The sequence below is a fragment of the Sminthopsis crassicaudata genome, chromosome 2 (genome assembly GCF_048593235.1).
Source record: "Sminthopsis crassicaudata isolate SCR6 chromosome 2, ASM4859323v1, whole genome shotgun sequence".
Classification (NCBI taxonomy): Eukaryota; Metazoa; Chordata; class Mammalia; order Dasyuromorphia; family Dasyuridae; genus Sminthopsis; species Sminthopsis crassicaudata.
The window spans coordinates 176,710,596-176,733,491 of NC_133618.1; the positions used below are offsets into that span (position 1 = coordinate 176,710,596).

Here is a 22,896-nt window from a genome sequence, read left to right on the forward strand (position 1 = left end):
TGCAAAGTACAAAATGGTGTCCGCACTCCAGAAGTCCACATTCCAAAGGAAGACAATATGAAAATGACTATACATATCTTTGTTTGTTTGTTTGTTTGTTTTTAGATATGCCTTGTAAGTAATGGATTATAGCTTCAAGAAACTTTCAATTGCTTTTACGATAAAATATTAATCCTTCTGACGTTGGTCTAGATCTAATCTCCCAATCTACATAGAAAAAGGTAAGTAAATTAAGAATATTAAATTGGAAGTTTATAGGTTAGTCTCTTTAGTATATCTTAGAAGGTCATATCCTGAATGGATAGTGAGGTGCCCAGATGTTAAATGGAAGAGGGGAAAAATTACAATCAGGAAAATGCAGGAACTTCCAATAGTCCCAATTCTTCTAAAATTTATCTTTTTAAAAATATCAACTTTCTCCTAGTAATTTTATGCACCTATAAATCATGGAATTCCCAATCAAAATTAAAGGTGACATAATAGGAGGCACAGAGATGTAAGATAGGCATGTGTGTTTATGCTATAGTGCAGAGGTCCTCAAACTTTTTAAATAGGTTGGGGGGGGGGGGCAGCTGGGTGGCGCAGTGGATAGAGCACCAATCTTGAATTCAGGAGGACCCGAGTTTAAATCTGGTCTCAGACACTTAACACTTCCTAGCTGTGTGACCCTGGGCAAGTCACTTAACCCCAGCCTCAGGGGAAAAAAAAAATAGGGGGCCAGTTCACTGTCCCTCAGACTGTGGGAGGGCTGGACCTCACTCTCTGTCTCCACCTCTCAGCCCATTAGCCATAACCCTGCCGCCGAATAAACGTTCTCAGCCGGTCAGCCGGTGGCTCCAGGCTGGGCTGTAGTTTGAGAACCCTGCTGCAGTGTATCAACAAAGGTAGCTTACCTTAGTACAAGAAATGACATAAAAGATTTCATCTGAGGAAAAGGGATGTGGCCCAGTGACATAGCAAGCTGAGAATATGTGGTCAAATGCAGAGCTAATTGACAAAAACAATATAGCTAAAAACCTTTAACTTCTAAAAATGCATTTTAATATTAGTTTGCCTTATAATCCTATTTTATTTAATGCATCTGAAAACATTATTTTGAGGAGCCCCCCGGCCTATGATGACTCATAACCTCCGACCTAAAAGGAGTTCTACTTTGAAAAATTTATAGGCCAAAGTGGCGGATTCAAGATGAATGAATCCTCGAGGAGTTTGAGCGCTTAGGTATGGGGATGTGGGGCGAAGAGGGAAGGGGAGGCCACTGGCAAAAGAAGAAATACAGACCGAGCCTGGCTTTTAAGTGCCTACTCGCTCCCGGAGAGGACCCGCGCGGTCACTGCAGCTTCCACCCTGGACCCTCGGGCCTTCTCACCCTCCCCGCAGAATCTCGAAAGGGCTGCTCAGGGGCGGCAGGAGGACGTTAGAAAACTCAAACCGGGCTTCTCCGCACCGCACGGCAGACTCCCCACGGAAGGAGAGGCGCAGTCTAAGCCGGAGACTCGAGCCACTGGGATGGCAGAAGAGGACAGAGAATCCCAGTCTCCAAGCCGCTTCTCTGGCCCGGGTTCTTTTTTCGCGCCGGAATGACGCTTCCGCCCAAGGAAAGCAGGGAAGGAAAGGGAGGGAATAGAACAAATCGGAGCCAATCGGAGGCTCAGCCAGACGGAAGTTGGAAGGCGGCTGAGCCGCCCATGCCGGAAAGCGGAAGCGGCGTGCTCTGGACTTGTGTTGGAGAGCTGGCGGCGCGGCTGTGTCTGTGCTTGGGGATTCCTGATGGAAGGTACGAAAGGAGAGGGGCGGACTGGAGGAGGCCCCATGGAAAACAACGCGGAGCAGCCTCACCAACAGGACCACCTCATTAGGGATGGGGACTTTGTGGTGTTGAAGAGAGAGGACGTGTTCAAAGCCGTGCAGGTGCAGCGAAGAAAGTGAGTAAAAGTGCCCCGGACCGAGGAGGGGGAAGAGAACCCCTTCGGTACCTCCTTTCGGGGTCCACCTCTGAAGGCCCAGCCGCCGCCCCCTCCTCCTCCTTGGCCAGCCTATGTAAGACAAGAACACCTTTGCTTGTGCGCGTCACACGCGGCCAGGAGGAGAAGCGGCATGTGGCCTTTGCCCATCCTCCTTCTGCCGCCATCCCTCAGCAGTCCCTCTGTCGTGGAGGTGCACGCGTGTAGCCGTGGGATCTACCCACATGGAAGGCTGGGAGGGATCGGAAGCGATACCGTTATCTATCAGCCTCCGGACAGCTGCGTTTCTCCAGGAGCACTCTCCCTAGTTCTCGGTCTTTCCGTCCCAACCCTGATCTTATACCTGGGGACTGCAGTTTACATGTTGATCTCCTTCTCAAAAACTTCACCCCGCCCCTTCATCCACCTCCTCTACATAAGGTGCCTGTGTCTTCTGTGCTTCTCAGCTGCCTTCCTTTTCCTGCCATCTATAACTGTTCCATCTAGAGCAGTGGTCCTCAAGCTTTTTTAAATAGGGGGCCAGTTCACTATCCCTCAGACTGTGGGAGGCCCGGACTATCATTAAAAAAAAAAAAAAAAAAAAAAAACAACTCACACTGTCTCAGCCCATTTGCCATAACCTGGTGGGCCCTCGGGCTGTAGTTTGAGAACCTCTGGTTTAGATGATGGAGAATTCAGAAATACCTTCTGCCATCAGTCTCTGTGCTTCACTCCTGCACCTATACTTCGTACTTATTTTGACTTTCAGTGCTCATAGAATTGGCACTTTGGGTTTAAGATACTCTTTTTCATTCATTTATTCACTTTCTTCTCTCTTGTCAGTCACTGTTTTCTACTCCAGAGTCACTTGCCCTCTTGATCCACCGCCACCCGTATCTGGTCAGACTCGAGCTCTGAGCTACCTCTGCCACCTGTCTCTGGTGCCAGAGAACTACATTGGAAAGTCACACAACTTTGTGGGCTGGGTCCCCGTGAATTTTTCGTTTATCAAATGGGCTTTCAAGTTGCATAGTGTAATAGAGCAATTCCTTTGGAGTCAGAGGGCCTGTATTCAAATCTCACCTCTATTTGTGAATGCGGGCAAGTCATTTTTCTTCTCTTAACCTCAAAGTTTTCTATTATATGAAGTGAGGAGATTGGACCAGATTATTTTTAAGGAGAAGGGATAGCAAGTTGTAGAGAGGCAAATTTAAATTGAGGCTAAATGTAAAAAGAAACATCTTAGTCATCAAGCTATGCATAAGTGAAATGGTCTACCTGTGGAGGTAGGGTGCTTCTCATTGAAGGATTTCAAGCAAAGATTGAGTGACTGTTTACATATAAATATAAAGGAGATTCTTGTTCATTTATGGGTTAGCTTAGATAGCTTTTAATGTCCTTTTGATTCTGAGAGTCTTTGAATCTTCCTTTTCCTTGCAGGTATTACCATCTACCTTGCTGCCTCTTCATCCTCTTCCTTGTCCCATCAGGTGGATGTTCCTCTGGTCAACTTCTCTCTCTACACTTTCTACTTAGTCAGTTTCATTTATTTCTTCAGCTTCAAATGTAACTTCTTTGTAGAAGACTCTCATGTACAGTGCCAAGATGTGAGAGGGGTATGAGAAATCAACATGAGCAGCTGGCACCTGACCAAGAATAATTTCTACAACCATTGCAGATTACCATTTAATTTCTGATTTAAATCCTCCAGTGAGAGAAATACTCTTGTCTTTCTTCTGAACTCCAAACTTCATGGAGGAAATGGCACCTGAGATCAGTTTAATTCAGCAAATGTTTATTAAGCATGTGCTATGTCTCAGGCACTTTACTAGGCACGTGGGATTCAAAGATAAAAAATGGAATAATTGTCCCTACTCCAAGGAGCTTGTATTCTACTTCAGAGTGGGGTGGGAGAGGATGTGGAAACAACATGTGCATAGCCAAGGAAATGCTAAATACAATGTAACTTAGGATAGTGGTACTAACATCTTAGAACATCCAGAAAGGCCTTTTATGGACAGACCCATTTGCGCTGAGCCTGGAAGGAATCTAGGTATTCTGAAGTGAAAGTGAGGAGAAAGAAAATCCCAAGTATGGTAAGAGAGCCTGTGCAAAAGGAACAGAGATGAGAGATACACTGTCATGTATTGGAAACACCAAGTAGTTCAGTTTGCCTGGAACAGAGCACTAGAGGAGGAGTAACAAGCAGTCAGCTTGGTAAGGCAGGTTAGGAGACAGATTGTGAAGGACTATAAATGCCAAACAGAGGAGTATATGTTTTATCCTAGAGACAGTAGAGACATTAGATCATAGATTTAAGCTGGAAAGGATTCCATATAGTCAATCAGTAAACATTTATTAAATGTCTACTCTGTCTACACAAGGAATATAAAGAAAGGTAAAAGTTCCTGCCCTGAAGGATCTCACAGTCTAAAGGGAGAAGACAAGTAAACACCTAGGTATAAACAGGTGTTCAACAGAGGGAAGACAGTAAACTAGGAGGGATTGAGAAAGTTTTCCTACAAAAGATGAAATTTTAGCTTTCTTCAGACAAGTAAGAAATCAGTCAATTTTTAAGGAATCTTGCTGTAATTCTGTTTGCCCAGAGTATTATTATTATTTTTCTTTATATTTGGAATGTGTCCCTTCTTGCCTTCTCTCCCCAAAGATTCTCTTCAGTCTTTAACCTGATAGAGCCCATGCTTTTGTACCTTTCTAATTCATTAATTTACATATATTTTTGCTAGAACATAAGCTATATGAAGGTAGAAATCTTATTTTAGCCTTTTCTCTCCTTGCCCTCCAAATTAACTTCGCATTCCATACACAGTGGATTTTCAATAAATGCATGAATTAAGGGTAATAATGTATACTCGATGGCGATTTATGGAACCTTATTTCTCCTGCATTGGTAGTAACTTCTGAACCAAAAAATCACATATACTGTGCAAAAAAAAAAAAAAAAAAAAAATTATCCCCTGTTAGTCTATATTTGATTTGCCTTCCAGGTAAATTGTATGCCTTTTAAGGGCCAGAATTTATATTCTATAGTATCTAATAAGGTGTCTTTTACGTATTAGTAAATTTAAAAATCTTTGATGCCAGAAAACTAGAGACTTTTAATATTAAAATACAGCCAAGTTACCTGTGAATTTCTTTGAAATGTAAATTAATCTATAGTTGTATCAAGGTTGGCCAATAGGCTGCTTTTATATATTAAATCATCTTAGTTGGGAATTCCGAAAAGAAAGCTTTCTTTTGGTTCCTGATCAGTAGAAGGAACTAAATGAAGGAATTTAAAATAAAAAAAGTGTTAAAATTTTTAAGTGAAGACAACTTGTAGAGATAAAACCCAAGGAGAGATTAATAACAACAGAGATAATTTATCATCATTGCTTTTAAAACATTGTCATTTTATAACTTCCTCTTTTATTATTTTAAACCACTGTTTTTTATTAGGTCCATCTAAAATCTAAAGATAGGCTGTGTTTTTTGCATGCAAAAGGGAAATAGGAAAAATGCTGTGTCTCCCTAACAAAATAATCTGAGACACGAGAAATCCCAGAGGAAAAAAGAGTAGTAGTTGTAGAAGAAAGATGGGAATCAAGATGGCTCTAAGTGTTGAACCTTAGCAACAAGGCCAGGGCCACAGATATATAATAAATATGAGATTGATTAATTGAGCTACTTCATTCTCTCCTCTTGTCTTTTATCTTTCCTTAACAGATCTGGAGATCCTTGTGTAGTGAATGTAGCTCATGAGCAAAATCATTCCCTAAAACTCTGAAGCTGAAGAATCATTACATTCCTAGCCAAGTCCCTTTCAAATTAGAAATAGAACAAAATCTTGAGGTGTGGGAGAACTCCTTTGTACTTTGAGTCATTTTGAATTGGAAAAGACCTCAGAAACCATGTAGTATAACCCATGCCTGAAAATAATGTTTTTATAACATTTTGAAGGAATATTTGTCTAGCCATAAAAATAATAATAACTTAACTCAATATAGTAAAGTTTGCAAAGCATTTTACAAATATTTATCCATACAGCAATCCTGGTTCTATTATTATCCTCATTTTACAGTCGAGGAAACTGAGGCAGACAAAAGTTAAGGGTCACAGATCTAAAGTCTTACAGCTGTAAGTATCTGGAATGGATTTGAATTCATATCTTCCTAAATCTAATACTGTACTTACCCTACTGCCTCACTAATTCTTTTTTTTTTTCCCCCTTTGATTGCCATGTGGTCATTGGGAAATTTTTCCTTTTTCCAAGTCTAAATCTAACTATTTTCTTCTTCTTCTTCTTCTTCTACGTCTTGTTCTTCTTCTTCTTCTTCTTCTTCTTCTTCTTCTTCTTCTTCTTGTTCTTCTTCTTCTTCTTCTTCTTCTTCTTCTTCTTCTTCTTGTTCTTCTTCTTCTTCTTGTTCTTCTTCCTTCTTCTTCCTCCTTCCTTCTTCTTCCTTCTTCTTCCTCCTTCTTCCTCCTTCTTCCTCCTTCTTCCTTCTTCTTTCTTCTTCCTTCTTCTTTCTTCTTCCTTCTTCATCTTCTTCTTCTTTCTTCTTCTTCTTTTTTTTACTGAGGCAATTGGGATTAATGAGGACAGATTTGAACTTAGGTCCTCTTGACTTCAGGGCTAATGCTCTATCCATTGAGCCACTTAGCTGCCTCATATTTTCTTCTTTTAAAAAAAAATATTTTTCCAAATATGAAGATCCTTCATACTTATAGATCTCGAAGTCTTTGCAAAATCCTGTGTTCTAAATCTAACTATTCTCAGGGCAGTTAGGTAACTCAGTGGATAGAGCACCAGTGCTGGTGTTAGGAGGACTTGGGTAAGTCACTTACCTCTTTGCCACCAAAATAAAAACTATTCTTCCCTTTATTCATTGTTCAACCTTATTCTGATTCAAGCAGAACAGTCTGATCTCTTATAAACAATAACATTTAATATTACTAATATTACACATAATACAGATATGATAATAAAGTATTTGAAGAGAGCTCTTAACCTTCTTAGACTTTGTGGTTTAAAGCTAACATTGTTTTTAAATCTGTAGAATGAATTTTAACCTGTAAAATTGTTTCTTACATCTTATTAGCTTGTTCTTAATTTTTGTTCTCTTCAATAAGAAAAGGGGAAAAAAAACATTTTGTTTTCTGTGTATTATCGTCTATTTAAAAAACAATATCCATAATTTGCGACCAAGAAACAACAATTGACCAAAGCAAGTAGTAATTGATTCTCAGAGCTGTTTTTCTTTTTTAATCAATTAAATACAGAAAACTTTAGTCACTTGTCCTTAAGTTTATTCTCTGAACCCTCAAAGAATTCAAGACTTAGATTTTGCTGAGACTTAAAATCATTTATCTCTGAAGGGAAGGGGTTGACTAAGAAAACTGGGAATGAAGTAATAGGACATATACAAATATTAATATTATTTAGAATCAATTATTTGTTACAAAAGAGGAGTATAGATAAAGGAAGTTCTGCTTAACCAGATTGTTAACCCCATTTATCTTTTGAGAAGCCTGAATTGTCTTTAGAAACATTAGATCACAGTACTGGACTAGAAATCAAAAAATAAGCATTAAAATTACAGTGACTATTTTAAAAGAATCACACACACAGTTTCCCCATATTGATAAGAAATTGTAATGTTCTCACATCACATTACCTCGGAAGCATTTAATTAATTAAGATTTATTAAGCTTCTACTATGTGCTGATCACTGTGCTAAATAAGCACAAGTCTTCTTGCTACCTCAAAATGTATTTAAAGATGAATGAATGAATTATATTGAACTACTGAGATTGAAAATACTAACTATATTCAGGAACCTGAGATTTTTTTTGAAAGCCAGTTTTTTTCATTTTAATTCAGTATATGAAACATCAAATGTAAAAAAAAAAAAAAAAAGGATCCTTATAGGCTTCTGTTGGTAAATATAAGGGTAGCATGATACATCAAAAAGAGTGCTGGATTAGTAGTTAAGAAGACATCCTATCTTTATGATATATAGATGTATCTCTATATAATGTTTATATTCAGTTTCTTAATCTATAAAAATAAAATAGCACCTGCCTCCCTGGATTATTGTGAGACTCAAATGAGATGTCTATAAAAAGCACTGTAAACTTTAGCATTATATAAATGTAAATTATTTCTAGGTGGCACAGCAGATCAAAATGTTAAACATTGAATTGGTAGACCCAAATTCAAATCTAGCTTCAGACATTTATTGGCTATGTGATCTGGGCGAGTCATTTACTCTGTTTCCTTATCTGTAAATTGGAAATATCTGTAATAATTGTCTACCTGTTGTTAGTGCTAATCAGAATAAAATGAAATATTTGTTAAATGCTTTTCAAATCTTAAAATATTAGATAAATGCTAGCTATTCTATACATCTCCTTTTGTCTCAATTTCCTTGTCTGTAAAAGAAGAGGATTAGAGTAGGTGACCACTAAGATTTCTTTCAGCTTTTTATCTATTTAGCCATACCCAGAAATATTGTGACTCCAATTCCAGATACCACAACATAGAGAATATTGCAATAAAGCACATTACAAATTATTTTGTTTGCCCCTGCATATGAGTTATGTTTACACTATACTTTAGTCTGTTAAGTGTACAGTAGTAATATGTCTAGACAACATTGCACACAATTTGATTTTAAAAATGCTTTATTGCATCTTTATTTATCTGAGCCTTCAGTGAGTAAATCTTTTTTTTTTTGTTGGTAGAAGATCTTGCTTCAATGTTAATGGCTGCTGACTGGTCATAGTAGGGTAAGCTGTGGCAATTTCATCAGATAATAGTGATAAAGTTTGCCACATAGATTAATTCTTCCTTTCACTAAAGATTTCTCTGTAGCATGTGATGTTACTTAATAGCATTTTACCTATGGTAGAACTTTCAAATTTAAAGTTAGTTCTTTCAAATGCTATTGCTGCTTTATCAAATAAGTTCATGTTATAGTTTTCAATATTATTGTGTTTCTGGGAGTAGGTATGCATTAGGAGAGAGATGGGGGAATGGCCAGGTTGGTGGAGCAGTCTAAATACAAACACTATTTTCATTTAAGTTTGTTGTTTTATATAGGCGTATTTCATGGAAACAATTAGAATAGTAACATCACATATCATCTTAACAGATATAATGTTGAAAAAGTTTGAATATTGTGAGATTTGCCAGTGTAACACACAGAGACATGCTAAAACACATATTGAAAAATAGTGCCAATAGACTTGTTGCAAGATTAACACAAATCTTCACTTTGTTAAAAACACACACACACACACAAACAACCTACTATAATTTCTGCAAACTGCAGTGAAATGAAATACCTATTAATCCTATGTCTCTTTATTCAGACAGTCAATAGCTTATTACTATTGGCTAGCCCTATATTAAATACTGGGAAGGAAGGCAAAAACATAAAAACTTTCTATCCTTAAGGAGTTTAAATGAAGGCTTCTCTTCAAACTAAAAAATCATTCAATCACCAAGAATTTATTAAATGTCTGCTGTGTGCCAGGGACTGTGCTAGGTAGTAAGGAAACAAAGATAAAAGTGAAACATTCAAAGAATTTATATACCATCCCTAGCTGCTTTATCTTATAGCATTATTATAAGAACTTCCATTTGTCTCTAATTTGCAGTGAAAAAAACTTATCATAGAGCTATATGTGAAGATTTTCAAATTTTTCCATCAAGTTGCCAGCAACTACATTGTTGGATTCATTTCTGATATTTGTATAGTAGCAATGATACTTGTAAATACATATGTATTGGATGATTTAAATAGTTACCTGCCTGAGAAGGAAAGATTTTAAACTATATAATTTTATAAAGTCTTTTGTACTCCTGTGATTCCAGAAGAACAAATGCTATTTTAAATGAACAGAAATTGTATTATTTCCTCCTCAGCCAACCCCAACTCTGTTTTTCTGCTCTTGCGTTGTTTAATTTTACAAAGGCCTAATGTTTTTATGTAATATAGTAATATTATTTGCTTATTCATACCCTTTATTTCTTACTTCATTTTTCAGTTTCTTCTTTTCCCTATCCAAAAAAACTTAGGTTTTGGGGTCCCTGATTACCCTTTGTAGTCAGGGATGATTTTGCTAGGTTTTTTTGTTCATAGGAACCAATTGAATAAAAAGAATTGTAAGTTTGTTTAAAATTGTCTTTTTTTGCATTTTGTAGAGATACAATAAAAAGAACACTTGGTCTGGAATATGAGGACCTACATAAATATCACACCTCTGATATTTACTACTTGTTCAATCTTTAACAAATCCCTAAATCATCTGTAAAGTGAAAGGGTTGGAGTAAATAGCCTCCTAGCTCTCTTCTACCCTAGGTTTATGATACTACAACTAGCTTATTTGACTAATAACTATCTTCCTTTTAATCTCTTTCAGAAAAGTCACTTTTGAGAAACAGTGGTTTTTTTTGGATAATGTCATTGGACGTAGTTATGGAACTACATTTGAAGTATCTAGTGGAGGGAACCTTCAACCGAAGAAGATGATGGAAGAGATCACTTCAGGTATGTCTTTTTTATCAAGTATGGAAAAATAGTTTCTTAATCAAAAAGACCTCACAAATTAGAGGCTTTTGAAGAATCTACCACCTACATTTATCTTTACTTTGCTTCTAAAATTCTACTTTAAGAAATTCCAAATTAGTTTGGGATTGTAGTACCAATATAATATAATAATGCTGAATTAGGTGGCAAATTTAGGTTCTAGTCTCAACTTTTCCACTAACTAGCTATATAATCTTGGATAAATAACATTACACACATATACACACTCACACACTCACTCTACCCCAATTGCACCTATAACATGAGGCAGTTTGATCTGATAAACTAATGGAATGGATAAGAGACTTAACCTTGTGCCAAGAAGACCTAAATTGTTTTTAAGGTCTAATCCATTTTTTTGTTTGTTTGTTTGTTTTAATTTGGAGAGAAGAAATAAGTAACTTTTATCAGTGTTTTAAAACTAGCTTTTTATGTATTATTATTTAACCTCATAAGCATTAATTTTAGAGGCATTGTGTTGTAGAGCATAGAGAGATGGCCTCACACAGTCAGGAAGTTCTGACTTCTCATCTCGTCTTCGACACATCCAGGTTATGTGACACTTGGCAAATAACTTAGCCGCTCAATGGTCCAGGCAACTCTCACAGACTACAGTTGTAGAGAAGGTGCTTATCTGCATCAGTGAGGAAATTCTTCACCTGTCCTGATGAAATCATAGGTCAAGTTTTTTAAAAGCAACCTTAAATGTGAAAAATTTGTCCTATGAATTAAAAGTTTATAATGTTACTTTAGGACAAGAATATAATGAATCAATCTCTTTCCTTTAGAAACTAAAGAAGCTGGTATTGATAATCGAAATATAGTTGATGATGGAAAGTCTCAGAAACTTACTCAAGATGACATAAAAGCTTTGAAGGACAAGGGCATTAAAGGAGAGGTAATATGAGAGTTTGCCCAGATATACTTAGGGATTTGCTTGGTGTTTAGAGAATTAAGGCACACAACTGTAGGCAAAGCATAAACACTGTTATTGTTATTACCTCTTCTCTTAATAAACATGTCAAGAAAGGCCTTCAATTAAAAGTATCAGAGAAAGCTCTTTTCTCCTGTGGGAAACTTAAATGTTTGTTTCATTATTATTGACCCCCACATTCCTTAGCATGAGTCTATCTTTAGCCTTCTTTCTTCTCATTCTCTCATTTCTTTTCCCCTTATTAATCTAATCTTCTTCCATGAATTAAATTGTCATCTTTACATGGATGATACCCAAATCTACATACCTCTTCTCTGAATGCCAAGCACTTGTTGTCACCTGCTTATTCATATCCACTTGTCATCCCATTAGCATTTCAGATTCAACATGGCTGAAAGAGAACTCATATTCTTCCTTTTCAAACCCATCCTTCTTCCAAATTTTCCCTCTTTTATTCACGGTATCACTTTCCTTCCAGTTACCCAAATTCATAATCTCATGATCATCCTTGACTTTTTCTTTTCCTTCACTCCTCTTCTGTATTTAGATGCCAAGTCTCTTGTCTTTTCTTTTGCAATATCCCTTGCATCCATTCCCTTTTATTCATTCATCTGTACTATTTTAGTAGCTTCTAAATTATTCTTCTTCATTCTACTTTATTCTTTCTAAGACACAAGTCTGATCATGTTGCTCCTTTGCTCAAAAGCTGTCAGTAGTTCCCTGTTTCCTTAAAATAAAAATAAAAAATCTGTTGAGAACTTTCCTTAATCTATTTCCAAAATAACTTTCTATCCATATTTCCCATTATTCCTCCTCATTACATTTATGTTTCAAACAAACTGTTCCCTAAACTTAATTTTCCAGCTTTCACATCTGTGCATTTGTATAGACCTTCCTTGCTTGGATTGCACTCCCCTTTCATCTCTGCTTCATAGAGAATCAGTTCAGATATTGCCTTCTCCATGAAGCCTTTCCTGATATCCTTATCTTCCTTGCCATTTATTAATGTTCTCTTCCCTTAAATCATCTTTTATTTACTTATCTCTGTATACATGTGATTTTTCCAGCTTCATGAGGCTTTTGTATGGTATAATTTTCATTTTTCTATTTCTGGCATCCAGCAGTGTTTTGCACATTGTTGTTGCTTAATGTTTGTTGAGTCAAATTGAATTAATACTTTGGTTTTTATGAGGCGAAAGGATCCAGGATTAGACCTTTGTAAATGTACTAAAACCCTTTTTCCTTTGTCTAATAATTTTAACTATTTGGTATGCACTATGGAATAACTATTACTTTTTTTATAGGAAATTGTTCAGCAGTTAATTGAAAATAGTACAACATTCCGAGATAAGACTGAATTCGCCCAAGATAAATATATAAAGAAGAAGAAGAAAAAGTAAGACTTGTATTAGTAAGTTACAAGTAGAAATAAAATAAGTTCAAAACAATTATTCTCTACAAAAAAAATTTTTTTGTGTGTTTTATCTTTAGATATGAAGCAGTCATTACTGTTGTGAAGCCATCAACCCGTATTCTTTCAATTATGTATTATGCAAGAGAACCAGGAAAAATTAAGTAAGCCATATTTCCTTTAAAAATGGAAGACTTGGGGAACAGGAAGTAGTTTATTATAATAAAGTCATGATTTTGAATAAACTTGGGAACACAAAATATCTACCACTTTATGAATTCTAAGTTCTTAAGTATTTTTTGAAGTATAAGTAACAATGATGGGATCATTTTTTTTTTCTTTTTAGTTACATGCGATATGATACACTGGCCCAGATGTTGACTTTGGGAAATATCCATGCTGGCAACAAAATGATTGTCATGGAAACTTGCGCAGGCTTGGTACTGGGTGCTGTAATGGAGCGAATGGGGGGTAAGAAAGTTCCAGATTTTAAGCAGTTCACACTTGTATGTAAGATTAAACATGTTGAATTGTTTTGACAGTAGGTCTGGCACTATATGCTTCCTTAATTTCAAAATATTTTGGAAATGTTTTGAATTCTTACTTGGAATCAGAAAGTTAGCCACTGTGTTCTCTCCCTCCTTGAGGAAGGTGACTTAAGATGATACAAATTTCAGATTTGGCCTATTTAAAGCTCTTTAGGAAAACAGATTCTTAAAAACTCCTTGGGAGGAACCGTAGAGTGAGCACCTTTTCTATGCTGAGACCAAATGTTTTCAAATTGAGATTGTTCAGTAAAATTTCTTTGTTTCATATGAACTTAGGGGAAGATTTGCAGATCGTTTTTCCCAGGATATTTTATATAGGACCTAACTCTCAATGGGTTATTTTGTCTTCATATATTAAAGATGTATCTTCTTTATTTTCAGGTTTTGGATCAATCATCCAGATGTATCCTGGAGGTGGTCCTGTTCGAGCAGCAACAACTTGTTTTGGATTTCCAAAATCTTTCTTTAATAGTCTTTATGAATTCCCCCTTGGCAAAGTGAACAGTCTTCTAAATGGAACATTTTCTTCCAAAGCTTTGCCTTCAGAATCCAAAGACAGTATTTCAGTAGAAGAAAACAATGGTATTCTTCTTGATGACTTACAGACTTCTCCAAAGGAGATGGAAGAAAATATTATTGAAGTTATAGAAAATAACCATCCTCAACAAGAAACAATGGAAGTTATTTCTCAAGAGCCAGAATATAAAGAGCAGAAAGAAAGAGGAAATAAAAAAGACTATGTAAGGATCCTATCTTCTCATGATGTTTCTCCTTTATGCTCCTATACCTTTATTGCAATCATAAATGTCACAATTAATGGAGAAAACTTTTTTTGATATTTAAGAGATATGGAATCAAGGGACCTCAATTTGAATCTTCCCTTCTGTTTTTTATTTGTGGGACCTTCAGCAGCTCACTTCATTTCACTGGTCCTCAGTTTCCTCATCCATAGAGAATTAGTTTGGGTTAATAGAATGAGTGATAGTAACCTTGTGACAATGAGCAAATCAGCTCTTTAAGTCCCAGTTTTTTCATCTGTAAAAATGAATATAATAACCTACATCACAGGATTGTTGTGAGGATCAAATGAGATAATGTATGTAGAACACTTTTCAAACTATAAAGAGCAATACAAATGTCAGGATTTGTAATTAAAACGAAGGAGTCCAAATTGATATTTTCTAACCCTAGATGTGTGCCCCGTGACCTGTAACTGTTTTAGTATAGTTCCTAAAACATATTAGGTACTTAATAGATGTTTGTTGACATAACTGTACAAGTTATTAGGATATGTCCCATGCTATATTTTAGTATTTTTTATAACTGCTTCCTAAATTACATCTTTTTACTATTGTGGGCTGCCTGAATTGGCAAAGAACAAATAGGAGATTTCATAAAGTGTCTGGGTTAGCAGTTGATTGAGTTAAAAAATTTTTTTTCTTAATTTTTCAAGATTCAGGAATTCCAAAAAAAACAAGAACAGAAGAAAAAACAAATAGAAGCTGCTGCTCTACTGAATGAAAGAAATGCAGATGGGTGAGTGTGGGTAATATCACTCATTGAGTGCACAAAGCTTATTAACATTAGTCATATTCCAGCAAAACAGATGGCTTCTTAAATTTTTATTTATTTTTTTTTTTCTGGTCATCCTGCCACTTGCTTATCACCATTATTGCCGGTTTGTTGCTTTGAAGGAGTTACTGTAGCTGCAAGAAAATTTAAAATGCCCTTGATTAATTATTTAGCATTCTGGTTCTACCAGCATTTCTGGTTTTTCTTTTCCTTGACTATTCCACTTAGGTCTTAGTGGTTGAATAGAAAGAGTGATGCTGTGGAAAGAGTACTTTGGTTAAAATTGTAACTCTACCCCTTTACTATTTTGAGACCCTGAGAAGTCACTTAAAAGTCTTAAGGCTTAAGTCATCCTCATCAGTAAAATGAAAAGTGTGGTTTAGATGCCCTTTGAGGTCCCTTTCACTTCTGGGTCTATGATCCTGAAATTTCAGTAGGATATAAGGGTTAGTATCTTTTAAAAACTGAAGGAAATTACTTTGAATTTAAAAGAAATCAGCCTAGATACAAGTATAGATTTTAAAAGGAATTAAAAGGTTCTCCCCATAGTACTATAGATAGAACCTGGACTACCAAATGGATTTATAATTTCAGTGATATAGGGTTGTTGTGGAACTTTCCTTGACAAAGGAGATAGGAACTTTCTCTGTAATTTTTAGGACTTGAAAGGAAGTCACTTGTCTAGAGACACACTGCTATTCTGAAGCAGTAAGCATTTGAACTCAGGTGGGGCTAGTTCTAAGGCTAGCGCTCCCCACTACAGCATACTGCCCCTCATTATATTAATAAAGCAGATACATCAAGCTTATTCTCATTGGGTACATCAGTGCTCTAACCTAGGATGACAAAAGAAGAAGCTAGTAACAATTTCACAGATTCCAAGATATTTTGGATAAGTAGGTTTGGTCAACTTCAAGGCCATTTTACATTGATTAGTTTTCAAATTATTTGGAGAAAACCTTTAAAGATAGTCTTCAGCTTTAAATAGTACTTAAGAGTTGCCAAATACCAATAGTGAGAACTAAGCCTTAATATTGAGAAAGTAGCAGACCTTGTGGGTAGTTGGGTAGCACAGTGGATAGAGTATTGGGCTTGGATTCAGGAAGACTTATTGGGTTCAAATCCAGCTTTGGACATTTGCTAACTATGTGACCCTGAACAAGACACTTAACCATATTTGCTTCAGTTTCCTCATCTATAAAATTATTTGGAGAGGACAGTGACAAACAACTTCTCTATCTTTGTTCCAAATGGGATCACAAAGAGTTGGAAGTGACTCAAATGACTGAACACAAACACCACCAACAAAAAACAATAACGACCCTGGAATACTCTGTTAGTTTTAATTTTCAAAAAGCTACTTAAATGATTTCTTTTGTGTATTTGTATAATTGAAAGCATGTAATAATTTTAAAGTCTTACCAAAATAGTGTATTCTACTTGACAAAAATATTTTGTCTTCATTTGTTTTTTCTTTTTCAGTTTAATTATAGCTAGTCGATATCACCCAACACCCCTGGCTCTTTCTTTGCTGGAATTTGTTGCTCCTTCAAGACCTTTTGTTATTTACTGTCATTATAAAGAGGTAATGCAATACTGATTTGACATGGATTTTTTTGTGTGGCTGAGTAAATAATAGATTGAATGCTGAAGATTTGGGATAATGCAAAAGCCTGTTAACTTGAATTTCTGTCCAGGAAATATTACTTAAATTGTATTTTTTCTTTATCCTTCAGCCTCTGGTAGAATGCTATACAAAATTAAGAGAAAGAGGAGGAGTTATTAATCTCAGGCTATCAGAAACCTGGCTTAGAAATTATCAGGTATGTATTTAAATAAGTTTCAATGTGAAATAAGAAAATACATAATGTCCTAAATATATAAATATTTTTATTCTTGTCTCCAAATCTCTCTTACATCTGACTTCTTTACTCATATGACTATTACCCTAGTTCTAGCTGTTGTCATCTCTCACTTGGACTATTACCTTGCACTTAGTAGCCTTCTTACCATTCTCCCTGCTTCAAGATTTCCCACTCCAATTTAACCTATACAGTACTGCCAAAAGGGTTTTTTTAAAGTGCAAGCCACACTACATCAGTTTCCTAACTAATAAATCCCAGTAGTTCTCTCTGGCCTTCAGGATGAAATATGTCTTTTATTTGGGTTTTTAAAAACTCTTTAATCAGTCTCACCAGCCTTATGATGAAAGGCTTCCTTTCTTGTGTTCTACAGTCCAGCCAAACCACTTTTCTACTATTCCTCACACATTACACTCCATTTCACACCTACCCGTTTTTGTCCAAACTGTCCCCTGTTTTTGGTGTGTACTCTCTTCTTACCTTTGCTTCTTAGAATCCCTTCCTTCCTTCAAAACCTGTTCAAGCATCACCTTTATGAAAACTGTCCTTATTATATGTTAGTGCCTTCTTGCCCAAAATTTATCCTGTATCTATATGGATATTTTTTGTATGAAAATTTGTTTACATGTATGTTGCTGTATAAAACATATAGTCCTTGAAAAATGAAAACTATTTAATTTTTGTCTTTTTATCCCCAGAATCTAAATATACATCAGGTGTTTAATGAGTGCTTCTTCATTGATCAAGTATGGTAGAATGTGCAGTAATTCAAATTTCTGAATTAAATTCTTCATAATTTAGTTATTAATTAAGAGACATTTAAAAATATGAAAATTTTGGTTTTATGTTACTTTCTGGGGACTATGCACCAAACCTTGCCTGAACTTGTTTAAAATTACATTTAACGGTTTTTCTTTGTATTAGTATATAACCTATACTCTGAGATTAGGTAGAATTGAGACAATTGAATCTTGCTTGTACATAGTAGACCTCTAATTCTGTTTCTCAGTATCTGTCACATAATTCCTTTTCATTCCAGTTATGTAGTTACCATTCAGCTTCAAACTTACAACATCTCCTAGACTATTGCAGTATCCCTCTCTGATTGCCCTACTTCTGGCCATGTCTTCTTCCCTTTGCCCTTACAATTATCTTCCATACAGCTGCCAAATAATCTTCTGAAAACACATGTCTACTTTTGGGATATACCTCCCCAAACACCTCCTGGAATTCTTTATTGCCATTAACTTAAAACATAATTTGTCAGTGTGGCATTCAACACTTCTCAGTTTTATTCCAAAGTCCCTGTCTAGACTTACTTCACATTGTTCTCTCCTTGCACTTTGCTCCAGTCAACCTGGTATGTGGGCTATTCCCTTAATTCACCCTTCCATCTTACATGGGTTGAAAGATTTCCACAGATCAACACAGGGATCACCTCCTATGAAAAGTTTTTTCTTCTCTCCCTAGTTGATATAGTGCTGTGCTATTAAGTGGAAGCAAAGTAAATTTATTAAGTTTGACTTATACAATAAATCTTATATCTTAAAAAAAGCTCAGCATCTTTAACTATTATATAGTATGTCACTTGATTTTTTTTAACATGATTTGGCATTGAATTCATGAGATTTTTTAATTCGTTTTTAAATCCTTCATTATGAAACCACTTTTTAAAATCAGTTTGTATATTGTGTCCCTTTGACAAACAACCCATTTTTCAATGTCTATCCTTAATTGTAATTTGTAGGTTCTCAGTGGAGTTTGTTAGATAACTGCCTATGCCATGGAAATATATTTATGTCTACTTCTGATAAATAATCTTTTTGTGATGTATAGAATGATACAAAGAGATCTAAAAAGTATTTTATCTATAATTAAGAATTCTATAATTCTGAAACAAAAACTTCTCATTATATCAATATATTGTTAGAATTCATCATTCTATTTAAAAAGATGTATTTCTAGTCTCACTATGAGAAAAAAAATCCTTTTAACACTGGGGTGATGTCTGATGATTAGAGTTAGATTGTACACATTTACTTAACTGCTTTTGAGAGTAATTTAGTGTAGCTTTAAATAAAAAAGTAGCATTGGTAAAGGAATCTTTTATCAATTTTAACACTTTTTTATTATTTTGTCCATAATAATTATCTTTTTCTTCATAGCAAAAGTTAGCAGTTAGCACCCAGGATGAGGATTGTGGAGACTAAATGTGGATCACAACATCCTATTTTCACTTTTTTATTGTTGTTTGCATTTTATTTCCTTTCTCTTTTTCCTTTTGATTTGATTTTTCTTTTGCAGTATGATAGTTGTAGAAATGTGTATAGAAAATTGTACATGTTTAACATATTGGATTACTTGTTGTCTAGGGGAGGGGAAAATTTTTTGGAGACAAGGTTTTGCAAGAGTGAATATTGAAAATTATGCATATATTTTGAAAATAAAAGGCTTTAGTAAAATAATAATAATAAATCAGTTGGTGAAAGAGAGTCTTACCACTATTTTTTCAATTTTAAGAAGCCTTTGTAATACTATTGGAGGAGTCAGATGTTTATAGTCTTTATTTGCCTTCTGAAGATTAATCAGGGCTGTTGTGTAGCAGAGTTTATCAGTTCTTCATGTTTTTCGTTTTTGATCCTCTTTTTCTTTGCTCTTTAGTATGACTGATTTTATTTCATTTTAGTTTCAAATAATCTTTGAAACTTTTTACTCACCATGTCAGGTCACTGTGACATCTCTTATGACTATATGTATACTCTTTTAAGAGCAACAATTTTTATACATTTACTTATAGTATTCTACCTTCCTAAAAATAACTTATTTAAAAACACAACAAAAAAGAACATGTATGGATTCATCTAATCTGGTTAGGGTCAAATGTTTTAGCCTAATATCCATAGAAGCATGAAAGCATGACTATTGCTGTCATAAGATGAAACAATATTAAAATTAGCTAACATTCAAGTAACTCAGATATTATGGTAGTCTGTCTACTTTCACAGACCTTTTTTTGTTTTTATTTAGACATATGCTCTTTGCCCAGTAAAATTTAAGTTTTTCATGGGGAAAGTACTGTTTCATTTTGTCTTTATATCCCCAAAACCTCGCACAGTTCATAGTAGATACTTAATGAGAATATGAATATGTTGAACTCATACAATGACAATAATTCATTTATATAGTATTTTGAAGTTTATAGATCACCTTTAGTTTTGAATTTGCTTTGTAGTAAGCATATTTGGAGGACAGCTAGATGCCACAGTGGATAAGAGTCCTGGGTTAGGAATCAGTAGGACTTATCTTCTGAGTTCATATCTGGCCTAAGATACTACTTACCTGTATGACCCTGGACAAGTCACTGAACTCTGCCTCATTTCATTGTAAAATGAGCTGAAGAAAGAAATGGCAAAGCAATATTTTTGCCGAGAACCCCAAATGGGGTCACAGAGAGTTCCAGATGTAGCTGAAACAAATCATAAAACACAGTTGGAGACTTTTAAAGCACCTGTAGAATCGTCAAATTTTCTAACCTTTTTTTGTGTCATAAACTCCTTTGGCAAAAATCTGGTATAATCTATGGATACATTCTCAGAATGTTTTTAGAAAATGCATAGGATTTCAAATGAAACAAATTAGATTATCAATATTAAAAAAAATTAACAAATTCATATTCCTTTGAAAACTATCTACCTTATACTCCAGCATAAGAACCCCTAACGTAGTCAAATCTTCATTACAAATAATCCTCATACCTTAAAAAAAAATTTGGTTACATGCTAGCATAACCACTGTCACCATCCCCTTATAATAGAAAACAATTAAACAAAACTCTTGGACATATGACTGATAGTATATTCATCATTCTTCCTCATTTGGAGTACATCAACTCTGTCCTGAAAAGAATGAAATATTTTTCATCTTGGATCTGCTGGAACCAAGGTTGCTCAGAACTCTGAAATGGGCCTTAGAAATCCAGGGACAGTTAGAGAACAGTATAAAAAAGCATTTTCCCTTTTTATTGTAGAAAGACTACTTTTTAAAGTAGTCTTTCTATTTAAATAGTGCAGCACTGCAATTTTATTAATTTTCAAAAGAAATATCAATAGGAATCATTTTTTGTGCTTTTCTTTTACCCTTTTCTATTTGTATCTTTGGTGTTACTCATTAATTGACCTGGACTTTAAAAGTCAGAAGCCTTGATTATAATTTCAGTGCTGATAGTAGCAAACGTGATTTTTTAAAAAATGATGTAGTATTTTATTTTTCCCTATTTACATGTAAAAAATTTTTTTTAACTTTTCCAAATTCCATTCTTCCCTCCCCATCTCTCCTTACCCCTCATTGAGAAGGCCAGCAATTCAATACAGGTTATACACAGGTAATTAAAGCACTGTGATCCTAAACCAAATAATCCTTCCTGGGCCATAGTTTCTATCTACTTGCCCTATAAGGCAAATTGAAGGGAAGTACTTTGTAAATCTTACAGTGCTATCGAATTGTTAGTTTTCATTTCATGTAAAAGAAATTAGAAGATTTTTGATTTTTGAATAAGGTTATTCCAGAAACTTAATTTAATACAATGTTTTAAAAATTATATTTGAATCTTAATTTACCTTTTATCAGCTTAGAAAATTTAACACTTTCCTTTTGCTTAGGTTCTGCCAGATCGAAGTCATCCCAAACTGATGATGAGTGGAGGTGGGGGATATCTTCTCTCAGGCATCACTGTTACCAACGATAAACAAAAACCAGAGTCCTGTGCAGTAGAATTACAGAAGAATGAAGAGCCAATAGCTAAAAAGCGGAAAGTTGAGGAATCTGACTCCACCCTTGAAGATCTACCTTGATTTTACTTAAAAGGAATCTTTGAATTAGCAATTCACATATTAATATGCCATTACCAATTGCTCCTTGGTACCCTAAGAGCATGTTTACACAGCCATTCTTGGAAACCTGGATGTGTTCATGTATTTTAAAGATTTTCCCAGTTAACACCTGGTTGTTGGGAAGGAAGAAAAAAGACCTCTGAGCCACTTTATGGACAGAGGTGTTAGATCCATTATGGCACGAAGGTTCCAGGAAAACCAAAGCCTTTCGGCATGACATGGAATTAAGTTTGACTTAACCAAGTTCACTTGTGTGTCTTAAAATTGTGTGTCAATTAGTGTCTTAAAAATTCAGATAAAGTAAGAAAAATAATCTCAACACATTTTATATATAGGACTGAACTGGTTTTAATCAATTGAAAACTATTCATATACACATAAATGTGTATTTGAAAGAATTTATGGAAGAAAAGTTTTAACAGTATGGGAGGTTTTGTATAATTTGCATACCAAATATTTCTTATCTCGAGTGGTATTATGTACATTTTAAGATTGTATTGGTTTTTATTATTTTTAATATTTGACAACTTGAAGTTGTAAATATTTGTTTTATCATTGTCTATCATTATATATAGAAGGGTTGTGGTGGGATTATTTAGTTTTTTGTTAATTTTCAAAAGACTTTCATTCTTCATTTCCAATAAAACTTCTCTAACTTTTCTCTCAGTATTAAAATTGAGAGGGATTTTTTTTTTGTATTTTTTTTTCCACGAGGGATCTTTCTTATAAAAGGGCAAATGGGCCAGAAATACTTAAGATATGACAATAAAATGATGAGACTTTTTCACATGATTTATAAAACTAAAACTAGTCTCATCTAGTTTCTCACCTCAATCCAATATATTTTAAAGAGTTTTCTGTTTCATGACTATAAGTTAATATAGTCAGTGACAGTAACAATGCCAATTTGCTGAGCCTAAGCATAATTAGGTAGTTAGATTTTTTAAAATTTTTAATAAATTGGCCCTGGTTTCATTATTGATTTGCAATTGATTTTTAGATTATGCCCAAGACAGATGATCTGTCTTCATAGTTTTTGAATATGTTGTTGATATAGTATGGTTATTAATATTTATTTGAATATTAATAATTTATTATTAGTGTTATTTTAACTGTGAAAATCTCATGAGAAAAAGAAGTTGG

General features: G+C 34.8%; 2 protein-coding genes across 5 annotated transcripts in view; one reads left to right on the top strand and one right to left on the bottom strand.

Moving 5' to 3' along the window:
* MCM8 (minichromosome maintenance 8 homologous recombination repair factor) overlaps window positions 1-1,570 on the bottom strand; it is a 39,772-nt gene extending 38,202 nt beyond the window's left edge. Inside the window, exon 1 of one of the 4 annotated variants that reach the window (XM_074287899.1) lies at window positions 1,282-1,570. The gene's annotated coding sequence lies outside the window, so the exon portion shown is untranslated. The remainder of the gene's footprint in view (window positions 1-1,281) is intronic. The other 3 variants (XM_074287900.1, XM_074287901.1, XM_074287902.1) reach the window with 3 other exon arrangements.
* A 129-nt stretch (window positions 1,571-1,699) lies between these two features.
* On the top strand, window positions 1,700-22,428 carry TRMT6 (tRNA methyltransferase 6 non-catalytic subunit). The gene is made up of 11 exons (XM_074287904.1): window positions 1,700-1,925; window positions 10,371-10,498; window positions 11,326-11,435; window positions 12,776-12,867; window positions 12,963-13,046; window positions 13,229-13,353; window positions 13,812-14,170; window positions 14,884-14,966; window positions 16,485-16,587; window positions 16,739-16,825; window positions 21,523-22,428. Exons 1-11 carry the CDS (start codon window positions 1,771-1,773, stop codon window positions 21,712-21,714), a joined length of 1,518 nt encoding a protein of 505 aa, XP_074144005.1. The 5' UTR covers window positions 1,700-1,770; the 3' UTR covers window positions 21,715-22,428.
* The last annotated feature ends 468 nt before the right edge of the window (window positions 22,429-22,896 follow it).

What these genes read in the sequence shown, in the direction of transcription:
- TRMT6 (XM_074287904.1), top strand. Translation starts at nt 1,771, where the DNA reads ATGGAAGGTACGAAAGGAGAGGGGCGGACTGGAGGAGGCCCCATGGAA. An exon ending in GATGGAAGAGATCACTTCAG is followed by an intron (nt 10,499 to 11,325) that starts GTATGTCTTTTT and finishes TCTTTCCTTTAG; the next exon opens with AAACTAAAGAAGCTGGTATT. An exon ending in GAGGAAATAAAAAAGACTAT is followed by an intron (nt 14,171 to 14,883) that starts GTAAGGATCCTA and finishes TAATTTTTCAAG; the next exon opens with ATTCAGGAATTCCAAAAAAA.